The sequence below is a fragment of the Balaenoptera musculus genome, chromosome 4 (assembly GCF_009873245.2).
Source record: "Balaenoptera musculus isolate JJ_BM4_2016_0621 chromosome 4, mBalMus1.pri.v3, whole genome shotgun sequence".
NCBI lineage: Eukaryota > Metazoa > Chordata > Mammalia > Artiodactyla > Balaenopteridae > Balaenoptera > Balaenoptera musculus.
Genome location: NC_045788.1, coordinates 17,330,558 through 17,346,485, shown reverse-complemented (window position 1 = coordinate 17,346,485; position 15,928 = coordinate 17,330,558). Strand labels below are relative to the sequence as shown.

The 15,928-nt window shown below is 35.2% G+C and overlaps 2 protein-coding genes across 5 annotated transcripts in view; one reads left to right on the top strand and one right to left on the bottom strand.

The window, feature by feature from the left end:
- MSL2 (MSL complex subunit 2) overlaps positions 1–12,301 on the top strand; it is a 30,303-nt gene extending 18,002 nt beyond the window's left edge. The window contains exon 2 of the mRNA XM_036850849.1: positions 8,402–12,301. Coding sequence (XP_036706744.1) covers positions 8,402–9,993 — 1,592 coding nt within the window. The 3' untranslated portion in view covers positions 9,994–12,301. The remainder of the gene's footprint in view (positions 1–8,401) is intronic.
- A 940-nt stretch (positions 12,302–13,241) lies between these two features.
- The window catches only part of PPP2R3A (protein phosphatase 2 regulatory subunit B''alpha), a 210,972-nt gene continuing 208,285 nt past the window's right edge, over positions 13,242–15,928 (bottom strand). For 3 of the 4 annotated variants that reach the window (XM_036850212.1, XM_036850210.1, XM_036850211.1), the window contains one exon: positions 15,005–15,885. In XM_036850212.1, coding sequence (XP_036706107.1) covers positions 15,759–15,885 — 127 coding nt within the window. In that variant the 3' untranslated portion in view covers positions 15,005–15,758. Of the gene's footprint in view, positions 15,886–15,928 lie in introns of all 4 variants that reach the window. The other variant, XM_036850213.1, reaches the window with a different exon arrangement.

Sequence of the window (15,928 nt, the reverse complement as noted above, 5' to 3'; positions counted from 1 at the left end):
CCATGTGGCATCTTAGTTCCCTGACCAGGAATTGAACCCATGCTCCCTGCAGTGGAAGCGTGGAGTCTTAACCACTGGACCACCAGGGAAGTCCCTTTATTGACTTTGAGAAAATTAAAAATCTGGACAAAGATTTTTTTTCTTTTTTGGTCATACTGTAGAAAATGGAAACATATGATGTATATTTGAAACAAATTGAGTCAGATTGAGTGTATAAAAAAAAAGTCTTGCCCTAATGGTACAGGAGAGATTTGCGTAGCAGAAGAATCCAAGACTGCGTTTCTGAACAAAATATTTGAAGTTTTTATGTCTGCAACATTTGAGAGTGCCTTTCCTAGACCAAGTGTGCCACTTGTCATCATTCAGTGAAATGTTTTGTCATTGCTTAAGTTACTGTCCTCTCTTGGATTCAGGAGTTTCACAGCAATGTGATTTGGCTGGCAACAAAATTCTTTTTGCTGCTAATAAAGCTTTTTTTCCCCCTCCCTCTTCTTTTTCTGTATTTCTTTCTGTCTGTGTGACTGTCTGTATTTAGGTGGTCAATACAGTTATTTAGGCCTTTTGGAAAGGAATGGCTGATGAAAAGTACGTTATCTTATTCAGTAGTGATTGCTGAGGAAATCGGCTTTAGAATCAGTAACATAAGTGAACCTAGAAAACTTCTTATTTAAGAATTCTACTTTTTTGAGTATTTTAAGATAACCAGTTAGTACTATTTTTTTTAAAGTTCCTTTACTTTAGTCATGATTTTAAGAAAATTTCATTGAATATAATTATTCTATTTTAGCAACTGAAATTTTTCATTTTTATTCTTTTCCTCCTTTTGCCTTAGAGCTTTAATATAAGTATCTGGTAACCTTTAATTTTGCTAATCAGTTTTGATGTGGGTCCATTTGTTGGAAAGCAAATTTAAGCTGTGATGGAAAGCATATTTTATTGAGTTAGTATGTAGAAATGTATCTTTTATGATATCCCTTCTGTTTCATGTTGCTTACATTATCAGTAAAAGCAGAAAACTGCTTTCTCTCTTTTGTAGGATACCACATATTTTACAGCTGTGGAGTTCTATACTGATTTTTTTCCCTCTTTCCAGATACTTTTCCATATGTACCATATATCTAAGTATCATAAGATTTATTTCTTTTTGTGAATTCCTTGACTGTTTAATACTCTAGTTTCCAAGAATGCTTCTTGGAGAAATGGTATGATGGTTTTAATTATTAACCGTGACCTGCCTGTGTGCATTTTTTGCTTTCTGATAGTGGTGTCAGGATTTGTTTATATGAGACTTGGCTAATTTTCCCTGATCCTGAAGTGTCATCTCATCAACAACAAATAAGGCTTATATAAAATTACTTGCATTAGCTGAGGTTTTTCATTAGGCATTCCTTGTTGCTGTAATAGAAGCATTACCAGGAGAAGGAATTCTGGACAAGGAGTGGTGGTAAATACAGAATGTTTTGATTCTGATAAATGCTCTTTTTGTGCCTGTTAGAATTATATAATGCTTTTTTTGGTCAAATGACAAAATTAAGCCATTGAGATAGTTTAATTCCTTAAACCATTTTCCACTTTTTCCAGTTTTCATTTTACTGAAATTATTTTCATTGGGATCATTTCTTTTCCATGTAAGCTTTAGAATGAGGAATTGATTTTGTAGTCTCTCTGTTGTTGTTCACATCTAATTTGTCCCTGTCAGATTTTAACCTATTGTAGCTTTTGTAGGTTTTATTTTATGATCATTATTATTGCCAGGTCCAGTGTTCACAAGATCGTTTTTTAGTCATTCACTAAGTTTTGCTAAGCATTTTAGCCATTATTGGTTTTATTTTTTCTTGTGTCCTCTCTCCGCACCTCTTAAACTTAATTTCCCCCATTCATCTGGTCAGAATATTAGTGGGGTTAAGCACCATCACTGTAAAAAGGAGAATAAAAGATCTTGTTTCAGAAGCAGTTAAGGCATAATTTACTTGGTAGTCTGCATGTCAGCATAACATTTATAGTATGGTCCACTTTTACCAATGGTATTCTGAAGTGAATGAATTACCAGTGGCTTTGTTCGAAGTTGGAATCAGTTATGTATTTAGAAGAGTTTGCCGAGACTAATCATATCTTTTTGTTTGCTTATACTAAGGAGTTGTACCTATCCCTTGTATGGAGAAAGGGGCAAGCTGATTTGAGACCTACTTATAGTTTGCTTATTTATTTTGGTGCTGTGGGTCTCTCAAACTTAGGCTGCTTTGAAATTCTTGATGCTGTCAGTGATTCTTCTCAGGGGTAAGGATAAAGTGCGTGGCAACCAGTCCAAGTGCTACCTTTGGTATTTTAATACTGTAAAGTAGTGATTTGATCTATGTTAAATCTGTTTAATAGAAGGAACTTTTTATGGCTAAAAAGTATGTTTACTGAGAAGAATATAACTTTTGAAATGTTTTTTTTTTTGATGCCAGAATTAAAGCCCTTTTCTAGGGCTTTAAGATTTTTTTCCCTTAAGTTAAACCTAAATTTGGTTTAAAATTTATTTAAATAATTGATTTTGTTAGGTGTGATAATGGCATTGCGATTACATAAGAAAATGTACTTTGTAGTGATATATACTGATGTATTTAGAGGTTTGCTGGGATTTGCTTTGAAATACTTAAGAACAAAAGATGGGTAGATGAAGCAAATGTGGCGTAATCTAGATAATTATTGAATCTGGTATACGTAGGTTTATGAAGATTAATTATACTACTTTCTGACTTCGTGAAACTACTATAATAAAAAGTTTCACCAAGTTAAGAGCATTAAAAAAATCTGATATTAAATATCTTAGCAAATTCCTTGCCAATAGTTATGTATTCCCAGAAATTCCCAGAATGACTGCTGTGGTCATCTAAAAAGAAATTTTAGTCTCAAGTTATAATTGGGTGATTTGGGGATGAGAAAAGTGAAGGAGAGAGAGAATAAAAAAGGAATTAGTAACTTCTATTAAAGTGAAGAGTAAAAATGAAATTTAGTCTTTAGTATTTTTAGGGTCAGTATAGCACCATTTAGTATTATTTAAACAGGGCACATAATATCAAATTCATTTAGTTATAAGACAACTTGTATTAATATTATATAAAGGAAGATAATTCCTGTAATATATTGCAGATTAAGGATTCAAGGCAGTGCAGTGAGAAAACTTTTTGTCATGAACTATAAATTTTTAAGCTCTGAATATGTGTTTTGAGCAAGTCTTTTTGTACTTGAGTGTGAAACTATAGGGAACATGATGTAAGCTAAAGCAAGTTAAACTTTTCCCCAAATACTACCCAGTTTTTATAGTACAGTCTGCCAGTAAGTGATGCACTTCTGCTTGACTAAGATTGCCCGTCCATTTTACTTTCTAGTATAAGATGTATATTTACAATTTTAAAAGTGTTATCTGACATTTCTTAATTTACAGGGAGGAGTTTCCTTAGGGACATGTAGTAAGTATATGGCTAACACTTATCCCAGCTCTAAGAAGCCCCTGAACTTTTTCTTTGTTCCTGTATCACTGGAGCTGCCTTTGTTGTGAGGTGTAAAGAGAACCCTCTGGGAAGCTTTTGAAGGTTAGGATACTTAGCTGAGTGCATAAAACAAGTTTGCCTATAGGCATCTTTAATGATAGATTAAAATTTCAAATATTTGTGTTGAGGAATGGTTGGGCAATCCAGTAGGTAATATGAGGCCACATAGTGGAAGTAGTTAGGAACTCAGTGGTGGTGGAATTATGAATCAATAAGTGATAGTTTTTGTGTTTTCTAGCCTATTTTCAGTTCTTAGTATTAGGCATAGTCTCCTAAAATCTCATAGAAGAATACAAAGATGTGGAGGGTGTAAGTCCTTTAAAGGTGTTTGGTACCCCAGGAGGTTTTGATTGACATGAATGGTGAAAAGAAAATCAGTGATGGAATGAAGGCCAGAAGAGGTAATCCTTACTTATCACTTAGCTTGTACAGTTTGCAAATCATTAGGGCTTATAAAATGATGACATTCAAATTATGTCATTCTTCATTTATTAGTTACATTATTCCCATAAAGAGAAACTTCTCATCTGTGATTTGGTTATTTGGTGATTTAGCTTATATATAGGTAAGGTAAATCAGAATAAATACTTGCTTCTTGCTCTTTATTTACCAGTTTTCAAACTAATGAGCTGGTTCACTAGCATCTGATTTTTTTCCCTTTTTTAAAATGAACTCTAGAGATTTGAACATTTTAGATATGCTTTATATTCCATTGCATTTATGCATGCTCAGATTTTCTCATCTTTGGTCACTGGAAACCTCTTAGGTTTGCTCCTGAGTCCCTTTAATGTTAATCCGGATCTTTGATAGTTTCCTTACTTTCCGGCATAAGAAGGTAATCAAAACTCATCTCGTCTAACTTATGCCACAGATCTAGAATCAGCCATTTGTCCAAGAAGCTCTGATTCGTTTGAACAAGAAATTGTTTTTCAACATGGTTATCTGAGTTCATTGCCACTGGGGTTGCTCCCTGTTTTCACGCCTTTTCAGTGTATAGTGAGTGCTAGGAAATATGTACTTTTAAGATGAAAACATGAGTTCATACTGATAAATCCAATTGAAATTCAGGACTACAGGATTTTTTACTTTTCACATCTTATGACTTCCTTCCTCCTACTAAAAAAAATATCTAGATTCTCAAGGACATCAGCATTTACTTTATCCTACAATTAGACACTAACACTTTATAATAACTATCAACACTACCACCAAAAAATGTAATTTCTGAAAACAAAACAAGGATGTAAGGTTAGAGTCAATTTTCTGTTTTAAAGTCATTTGAAGTAGTTAACTGAATAGTTATACCATCAATTTGATAAGAAATTACAGTTTTGGTACATTTTACTTTTGACTTTTAGGAATTTCCTTTAAATTTTTTGGTTTTGTTATATAATTATGTAAAATATTTACATGGTTTAAAAGTTAAAAGCTATCAAACACATTAAACCCAGAATAGTGTAGTGCTGTCCTTTTTCACTTTGTTCAATCTCTCCTTCCCAGTAGATAATGTATTTCTTTTTAACCTTACGGTTTATCCTTTTAAGCGTGTACACATCTCTCTGTATGTATTAATATCCCCTACAGCCTTCCTTAGATTAAGTCAAGGGTAGTTTAAGGGATTCCTGTATTGGGTAGAAAGAAGGTTGGACTCTGTAACTACTGGGGCCTTGTCTTAAGGCATTTTTATTTATTTTTTTTTAGAGTTGTACAAGCATCACCACGATATGATGTTAGAACATTTTAATCACCCCCAAAAGTTCCATTGTGCCCATTTACAATTAACCCCTGCTCCTGCCCCCAGACTTAGGCAATCACTATTTCTGCTTTTCTGTCATTTTTAGACATTTATATAAATGGGATAATACAATAATGTACTCTTTTGCATCTGGCTTTTCACTTAACACAGGGTTTCTGCACTTCATCATGATTTGGCATGTACCAATAGTTCTTTTAATTGCTGAGCAGTATTCTTTTGTATGAATATACTACATTTGTTTTTGTCTATTATGAATAATGCTGCTATGCGTATTCACAAACATCTCTTTATATGGATGTATATTTTCATTTGTCTTTGACTAGGCTCCTAGGAGTAGAGTTGCTGGTTTGTATGGTAAATGTATGTTTAACTTTTTTAAAAAATAAATTTATTTTATTTATTTATTTTTGGCTGCATTGGGTCTTTGTTGCTGTGCGTGGGCTTTCTCTGGTTGTGGCGGGCGAGGGCTACTCTTTGTTGCGATGCACGGGCTTCTCATTGCGGTGGCTTCTCTTGTTGTGGAGCATGGGCTCTAGGCACGCAGGCTTCAGTAGTTGTGGCACCCGGGCTCAGTAGTTGTGGCTCACGGGCTTAGTTGCTCTGCGGCATGTAGGATCTTCCCGGACCAGGGCTCGAACCAGTGTCCTCTGCATTGGTAGGCGGATTCTTAACCACTGCGCCACCAGGGAAGCCCTGTTTAACTTTTAAAGAAACTACCAAACTGTTTCCCAGTGTGATTTTCCATTTTACATTCTCACCAGTAATATAGAAGGGTTCTGATTTCTTCACATTTTTGCCAACTCTTGGTATTATCCCTCATTTTGAGTTTATCCATACTAGTAGGTGTGTAGCAGTATGCCATAGTTTCACTTTTCTTAATAACTAATTATACTGGCATATTTTCATGTGCTTATTATATATTTTCTTTGGTGGAATGTTCAAATCCTTTGTTCAATTTTTAAATTGAGTTTTTTAATTGATTTGCATAAAGTGTTTTTAATGTATCATGTTGGAAGTCCTTTATCAGATATACAGTTTGCAAATATTTTTTCTCCGTCTATGGATTATCTTCTCATTTTCTGAATGGTGACTTTTGAAGCACAAGTTTTTTATTTTGTGAATATCCATTTTACAATTTTCTTCCCCTTTTGTGCATTTGATGACGCATCTGATACTGCCCAACCCAAAGTCATGGTTTTTTTCCTGCATTTTGCTTTGCTTCTGAATTTTAGCTCTTAGATTTATGTGTGTATGATCTACTTAGAGTTAATATTTGTGTATATTGTATATGTTTATTTTTTGGCATTGGGATATCAAAGTGTCTCACAGTGTTGAAAATACTCTCTTTTCCCCTATTGAATTATTTGGACAATCTTGTCAAATAGATCAGTTGACCATAAATGTAAATTTCTTTCTGGACTCTATTCTGTTCCATTGATTTATGTACCTATCCTTTTGCCATTACCATACTGTCTTGATTACTGTGGTTATGGAAGATTGTAAAGTTAGTAGTGTAAGTCCTCCAACTTTTTTGTTCTTTTTCAAAATTGTTTTGGCTGTCCCAGGTCCTCTGTGATTCCATATGAATTTTCGAATCATTCTGTTAATTTCTTAAAAAAGAAAAAGCCACCTGGGATTCTCAAAGGGATTATATTGAATTTATAGATCAACTTAGGGGAAAATTGCCATCTTGTGTGAGGCCTCTCTGTCTAACCTGAGCTACTGTGTAACCTCAGGCTAGTAAGAGCTGAGCCGTTTGTCCTCCCCAACTGGCCAGCTTCTGACAAGTCACTTCCAGTGATAATGCCTCTATGTTTATGCATTGTCTTCTGTACTAAGTGGAATGAGTCCCCTTCCATCACAGCAGCTTCCGGTTCTCACAGGGTAACACTGATAGAGCTGGGTGGTAGGGGAGAACCTGGGTAGCCCCGGAGCAGAACACCACAGATTCCCACTGTCCTTACCTGAAATCCAGCAGTTTTTCAAACATAAATGCTTCTCAGATGGTTTTATGTCTTTGGTTGTGAAAATGATTCTCTTTGTCAAAAATTTTCAGGTTTATAGTTGCTTTTAAGGGAGAGGGTTTGCTGATTTCACTAGCTATAACCAGAAGTACTTTCTGGTTAAATTATGTAATGTATATGAGAAAACAGGTGGTGCGTTGAGTTAATTACTATTTGTCCTGAATTGGGAACCAATGAGCAGTTGCTTCTTTGGGGAGCTAGTTGTTTTCCCCTTTTTGATTCATATATATAGATCATTTATAGTTTAGGAGTTATATCAAGTTGGGGGATCACTTTCACTTTTATACTATATTGCTATACTTTGGGTACTTGTGGTTCATGACCACGGTCATTGTGTATTCTGTCAGAAGAATTTGAGCCCAGTATTATACCTGTTTTGTTTTTTTTTTTTAACTACATTTAAACATTTTTTTCCCATTGTCATTGTATTTTGATTTTCTATAAAATAATTTAGTAATATTTCCTTTTTAAATAAATGAATATAGTTCTTTTCCATCATAACTATATTTTGGTCTTCTCTTAGTTTGTGATTGGTATATACAATGAAATGGTTTGAAATTGTACTTTTTTCTGTGAAGATGCCTTTGTACTGAATGACTAATGCCCTCAAACGATGTTTAATGGGGGCAGGGACTAACTCTCTCTTGCTCTTATCTTTTTCCCCATGTCTAACACAAAATAAACAGTATGATTGTGCTCAGTATGTTGTGGCATTACCAACAGTTGCGTTAGGTTGAGGTCCCAAGGGTTTTAAGCCTAGTTTGTGCTTTCAGTGACTGATCATCACCACCTCTTTGTAGCCTTTGGAGAAGCGAATAAGAAAGTGGACCAGAACATACTGATTTAGGGGAGAAATGCAGACTGAGGAAGATTCTGTTTGAGATAAAGGAATGGGGAATATGGCATGGAAGTGAAGTGAGCTATTGAGTATTTTTCTGTTTCCTGTAAGATACATGTTTTGTTATCTGGTCTGGTGAGTTTAATCCATCTTAACTTTAATAGATTACTTATAATCTCAACTTCAGTATATGAAATTATAAATTTATCTTACTAAAATCTTTGCTTTCCTCCTTTTTCCCTCTTAGGACATTTGCTACAAGATCCTATTGCACCCACCAACTCCACCTGCCAACACTATGTCTGCAAAAGTTGTAAAGGCAAGAAAATGATGATGAAACCTTCATGTAGCTGGTGCAAAGACTATGAGCAGTTTGAGGAAAACAAGCAGTTAAGCATCCTAGTGAACTGCTACAAAAAACTATGTGAATATATAACACAGACTACATTGGCACGGGATATAATAGAAGCAGTCGACTGTTCTTCTGATATTTTGGCTTTGCTTAATGATGGATCATTGTTTTGTGAGGAGACGGAAAAACCCTCAGATTCATCCTTTACTTTGTGTTTGACACATTCCCCTTTACCTTCGACCTCAGAACCCACAACTGATCCTCAAGCTAGTTTATCCCCAGTATCTGAAAGCACCCTCAGCATTGCTATTGGCAGTTCTGTTATCAATGGTTTGCCTACTTATAATGGGCTTTCAATAGATAGATTTGGTATAAATATTCCTTCACCTGAACATTCAAATACAATTGATGTATGTAACACTGTTGACATAAAAACTGAGGATCTGTCTGACAGTTTGCCACCTGTCTGTGACACGGTAGCCACTGACTTATGCTCCACAGGCATTGATATTTGCAGTTTCAGTGAAGATATAAAACCTGGTGACTCTCTGTTACTGAGTGTTGAGGAAGTACTCCGCAGCTTAGAAACTGTTTCGAACACAGAAGTCTGTTGCCCTAATTTGCAGCCCAACTTGGAAGCCACTGTATCCAATGGACCTTTTCTGCAGCTTTCTTCCCAGTCTCTTAGCCATAATGTTTTCATGTCCACCAGTCCTGCACTTCATGGGTTATCATGTACAGCAGCAACTCCGAAGGTAGCAAAATTGAATAGAAAACGATCCAGATCAGAAAGCGACAGTGAGAAAGTTCAGCCACTTCCAATTTCTACCATTATCCGAGGCCCAACATTGGGGGCATCTGCTCCTGTGACAGTGAAACGGGAGAGCAAAATTTCTCTTCAGCCTATAGCAACTGTTCCCAATGGAGGCACAACACCCAAAATCAGCAAAACTGTACTTTTATCTGCTAAAAGCATGAAAAAGAGTCATGAACATGGATCCAAGAAATCTCACTCTAAAACCAAGCCAGGTATTCTTAAAAAAGACAAAACAGTAAAGGAAAAGATTCCTAGTCATCATTTTATGCCAGGAAGTCCTACCAAGACTGTGTATAAAAAACCCCAGGAAAAGAAAGGGTGTAAATGTGGGCGTGCTACTCAAAATCCAAGTGTTCTTACATGCCGCGGCCAACGCTGCCCTTGCTACTCTAACCGCAAAGCCTGCTTAGATTGTATATGTCGTGGCTGCCAAAACTCCTATATGGCCAATGGGGAGAAGAAGCTGGAGGCATTTGCTGTGCCAGAAAAGGCCTTGGAGCAGACCAGGCTCACTTTGGGCATTAACGTGACTAGCATTGCTGTGCGCAATGCTAGTACCAGCACCAGTGTAATTAATGTCACAGGGTCCCCAGTAACAACGTTTTTAGCTGCCAGTACACATGATGATAAAAGTTTGGATGAAGCTATAGACATGAGATTCGACTGTTAAATCAGTGGGTCTTTAAACCTACCTCTGGTAGGGAAATAGCTACAGTTTTACGGCAGCTATGGTTTTGTTGGTTTAACTTGCCGGAGCTCCTGCATATAGATCACTTGTATCAAGTGTTTTCATTGCTAAGTTATATGTGTTAGTGTCGGGGAAATAGTTTGCAGTTAATGGAGGAGTAACCCTACAACTATATGTCCTTAGTTCTTACAGAACCTCATAGTTTGAGAACAAATGCTGATGCAACTGATTTATACAAAATGAACTTTGGCAAGGAAAATAACATTAACCTCACTGTTTATGGTCATGCTTTGTGCATAATCAACGTTTATGATTAAATGTAAGGAAGTGGTATCTAGTCAGTCCATAAAGATTGTGCTCATATTTTGTGAAAAAGTAGCCATTAGTTTGTTCAGGAGACTCAGTGCTACCTTCAGATGCCATTGATGTTTCTCCTGTTGAAAAGCTGATGTGTCCAGCTCAACCTTTGTGCTGACATAATACCATTTCTGATCATGAAAATTGGCTACTGGTGTATGTAGCAGTTCTTAAATCAGCAGTATTATGAAAGAAAATTTGCCCCTCATTAGAATGTTGAAGAAATCTGTCTTTTAAAAGTGAACAAACTGAAATTCTGTCAGACTGCAGATGTTTAGCTGTTTATGCCACAAAACTCTTCTGAGTTGATCCCCATTTTTAGTTAAGTCTGACTCATTTCTAGGGAAAAAACCAAATCCTTCCTTCACTTTGAGCAATGTTCTAATCAGATAAATGAAGTGGAGAAGAACAGTTCTATTCTGAAGGTAATTGAATTTAGACTATGGTATGTGACAGAATTTTTTAAAAAAATATTTAAATGTTTTATTTAGAAATTGGGATTTATTTAAAATAATTTTGGAATAATGCTCCAAAAGTTACTCAGATTTATGCATTATACCTATTGCCATTGGCCACTTCAAAGTGATTTTTGTTTCCTCTGTTTGCCACAGACTTTATTTTGAATATGCTGTTTTTCTTTCTTTATTTTCTTTCTTTTTTTTTTTTTAGGGTGCTATTCGTTGTGGAGACTTCTTTATAGAGGCCTAATAAAAATGCCTTTTTATGAAGCCTGTGCATTTAGGTGGGTTTGAAGCTAGGAGGATATTCTTTAGAATACTCTTTTGCATGTAAAGCACAAACTATGTTTCAGTTTTAATGCACTTCTTCCCTGTAATTTTTATGGGGGAGATAAGTGAGTCACAACATTCTGTTGAAGGGAAATCTAGTCAGTTGCTTGAAAGAGCACAGCCCAGATAAAACAAGGACTGACTAGGTTGTAAAGAAATGACCTTATGATTTAAAAGAAGAGTTGCTGCTTTGACAGTGCTTATTTAAAGAAAAATACTGCTGGAAAATTTTCAGTTTCTACTACGTTCACCATCTCTCCTGAGATCTGACATATGTTGAAGTTATGTTTTGATTTGGCACACAGCATGTTCAATGATGGTTACTCACCTAGTACAAGACATGGAGAAGAAACCTTTGGACACAGAGCAGATGACACCTTCTGTTTTGTAGTGTATCCTGGTGTCATTTTCTGTGAATGTGGTCAGGTAGAGTTGTTTTTGTTGTTGTTGTTGGGCTTTTTTTTTTTTTTTTTTTTTTTTTTGTCTCTTTTGGTGGGGTGGGGGTGGGCTAAAGCCATAGGAAGAAAAATGTGATGTATGTGTCCAGTATGTACTATTTTGTTTTTGTTTTGCGAGAAGAGTTGAACTATTTTTGATAACAAGAGTAAATGGTGGAAAATGCTTCTTAGTTGTCTTGTCTTTATTTGCTTTCCAAGTTTCGGAATTTTATTTAATTCCTCTAAGTGTTAGCAGTGTCTTATGAAACATGTATTTGCCTAAAGTTTGTAACAATTTTGTGTTGGACGCAGATGCCCTGCTATATAAACTTGTAAATCTGTTCTTTATTCACTAATGATCACTGCAAAAATGACTAGAAATGAGATTGTACACATGGATGATTAGGATAAATTTTGCAAATCTCCCAAACTTTCCTAATATTATGATTTTAAAATTCCTTGAGTACTTTATTGCTTCCCAAGTTTGATAATCTTAGTTTTGTGTTTTTTGATGCATGGGAGGTTGGCAATATAGACAAATTGAAAATCATTAGTATGTGAGGGCCTTGATTGTTATGTAATATTGCCAATGATGAATTCAGGTTGTTTTTAGCACAAGTTTCTCTTTTTTATGCTGGTACTCTCACTGCCACACTTTTGGAAACCTGTATTACACCTTAAATCTATCAATAAATGTTAGTTTTCTAATTCTATGTTGTAGAATACTGAGGAGTTTGGGATAGCACGCTCTGAATGGCCTGTATTATATGCATTTGGGGAAGAGTATTAATTACAGTGCCTTGATTTTTACGTTGTTTTTCTTTATACCGTGAGTTATTTTAGGAATGCTGACCAATGGCTAACAAGGGATGATTGAGAAATTATTACTGAAGTAACTGGATTTACTTCAACAGGATTTGAAACCACCAAAACAATAACAGCATTTAATATGACTCATCTTCACTTGTTCTTTTGAGTCCTTGTAATTACCATAAATGATCCAGTGATCTTTCTTTCACCTTAGGTGACAGAAGTTTTAGAGCTGACAGTTTTAGAGCTAATCTTTTTGATTAGTTTCCATAGGTCTACATCTCTAAGCAGACGTGTAATACAGTTCTTAGGATAAAGAATTCCTTCACTGTGTTCTTAGTTTTCTTAAAATAACTCGTTGGTGACCTTGCTGAAGAAAAGTAAAAGTTTAACAACCGATGAAAAGTAAAATTTCTTTTCCCATATCATAGGCAACAAATATAAAATGCTTTAGAAAATACTAAGTTCAAAGTATAGAATGGGAACCTAATGTGTGGATGGTATTTTAATTTTTCCCCCTCATTTTTAAAAAATTAAGTTTTAGGTATCCAAATAACAATTACACATTCTTTTAAAAGAATATACTATATATAAGGCTAAAGTCTCCTTTGATCCCTGTGAACTTCTCACTTCCAAACCCAAATTCCTATCCCCAGAGGAAATCACTTTTCATTATGCGGTGTTATCCTTCCAGATCTTTCTTTATAAAGTTTTCCCAGGGGTTCAAAGAGTTATTCTCTTTAAAACTCAAGTTTGTTTATAATGCTACTCTTTCAAACATAAAAATGAATTGCAAGTGTGATTAAAACCAAAAGTGTGCAGTGATTATCTTAGTTCATATTTGACAACTTTATTTAGTTTTGCAAAAAGGGAAAAACAAAAACAAAAGTTAAATCATGCAGGCTTCTCCACCCAAACACACCGTAACATTTCCAAAAGTTGAGCAAATGACTTCTCTCATTTGATCAGTCTAGAGTTTTATAAACACTTTGAACAGTACACAATGACACAGATAAGATGCAGGGAAAATATACAGAATTTCATTAGTTTGATTACCTTGGCAATTAATGTTATGCTATGAAACTCATTTTTCATTGACTAGCATTAAGATCATACCCTCAATTTAACTTTTATCAAGAGTCTTGGATATTGTAATAACTTGAAATTTCCAGTTGGGCAGTAATGATTATATTCTGCATGATCTTTACCAGAAAGTCAAATACATACTATCTTAGTTCCTCAGAATTCACATTTCTTACATTCAATACTAAGAAGGGAGTACAGTGAAACACATTCTTATGTCTGAAAATGTGATACTTTGGGTAACCTAAATTAAAAAGCACTATCTTAAGTGGAATGATATTGTTAGCTGTACTTTTATAGTAACTGTAGACTTTTGAAACCAATTATTGACCAAAGTGAAAGCAAGAGGACTTCAGTAAGTAGAAACAAGGTCAAGTACAGCCATGTAGTAAAAAACCCAAAATCAAATGTATATTGGAAAACTGAATTTTTGCTGAGTCTTAGTAATAGTTTAGATCATTATGGCTAATAAAATCTTTAAACCATATCTGGCTTCTAAAAAAATTTACCTTTTTAGTATTTTTATCTGAAAATTAAAAAAAGTTGCTTTTGTTCCCTGGTAAAGGTTGGATGGTATAGATGGTAAATTTCATGTACCACATAAACACTTTTAATCCTAGTAATTTACCAGTGTGTTTAGATTATTGTATGTAGTGTTTCCTAAAAATTTAGTCACTTTTAAGCTTTTATTTCTTATTTGTGAACTGTTAGAAACTAAGTTTTAATACTTATCACTTTCTGTAATAGTTAAATGGAAGGTCAGTTCTGATCATGAAGGTAAAATAACAGGAAACTGGGAGGATACTGACAGGAAGGATTGCTAACTCTATTAATAACTGTACTAGTTGATGGTGCATTTCCTAAATTCTCCTTTTCTCCACTTTTTGCCTACCACAGCCCAAGGTTTGATTATTTCAAAGTCTGGCTGTCACACCAGCAATGTGTGACATTGTGGGGTGGAAAGGAAGCTATTCTGACATTTAGGACTTGAGGTTAAAACAAAAAATCCAGGGGAAAACTTGATGACTTTGACAGAAGTGGATATTAAAAAGTTTCTTGGGGGTTTCTTTTATAGTGTCAGAAAATTTCCATCCTTTTTAATAGTTTATTTTCAATTTTATCTTCAACAGTATTGCGGGGCTTGGCTGCATTGTGGCTTGCTGAAAAATGTATTCTGTGATGACCACATCTACCACTATAGTAAACATGAAGTTGCTTTCCTTTATGGGTGGCATCACTGTTTTCCATTTCTGTGATAAATACTGAAGTGGATGCAATATTTGAAATAGTTTCTTTTCAACATGAAGTTAAGGAATAATGTTTAGATTGAGGCCTTTACTGTTGGCCTAGTCTAATATTTAGTGATGAATATGTCTAGTAAGAATTTTCATATATAATTATTTAAGTCTTCAAGTAGGTCTTCTGATATGAAGTATAGATGGGACATCAACTAATTTTTAGATTAATCACTCAATAATTCTCTACAAATGTTAGATGAGTTAAAAGGAAACTTCCCCCCCCCCCCAAGTATGAGTCATATTCTGTACTTCAGTTAACAAGTTTTTCTTCAGATTTTACATAAGATCCACAGTCAGGATGGGGAGGGATTATTTAGAGCTTGCCAGCAAGGTTGGAAGGCCCAGTGGTTACAATACCTGAGGATGTAAAGTGACTAGCAGTTTGGCAGGTCATTGTGAAATTAGATTAAACTAAGTTCAAGATCTTTGAACTCCAGTACACATACAATTAAAAGAAGTCTCTGAGATGTTTTGGCAGTGCTTTTATTACCAGGGCTAATTCAGTTCTGGAGGCCCTGACTGCTTTTTCAAGTTCCAGAATTTTTTGACTCAAGTTTTCTGCAAGTGAAGGTTTCTTCTGGGCTCCATAGGAGCCCTGATGGGCCTCAGGGATGCTGGACAACAGAGGCAACTCCTGCTTTTGTGCAGAGAACTGTGCTTGGCACTGTCCCCAAGAGATCCTTGGTACATTCAGGGGTGAAGAGTGCTGATTCACAGACGTTGGAAGGTGATGTATATCTTACTTGCTTCTGAGGAAAAGCTCTGTAAGAGGTTTGAGGCAAATTGGAGGAGTCTCCCAAACTGGGTATGTGTATCCAGAGCTATTGCTCAAAAACGTTAAAAAATTCCTAGTGCTGCAGATAACGCACTTGCAGAAATCAAAGCCTTTAAAAAGCAATATGCAAACTACAGCATCTCTTCACAAGAAAAAAACATTTAAAATACATATCTCCCTTTCATGTAGACATTGGCAGCTATTCTTCATCCACTGATTGAAGCTTTCCACATTTCTCTGAAAGGCTTGAGGTCACTATTTTATTGCCTTTGTTTCCAATTTCAGAGGGAGAGGCAGGTTCCTCTGTTTCATAATCTTCAAAGGAGCTGAAAGAACAGCAAAAGTGAGTTACTGATTTTTTTAAAAGAA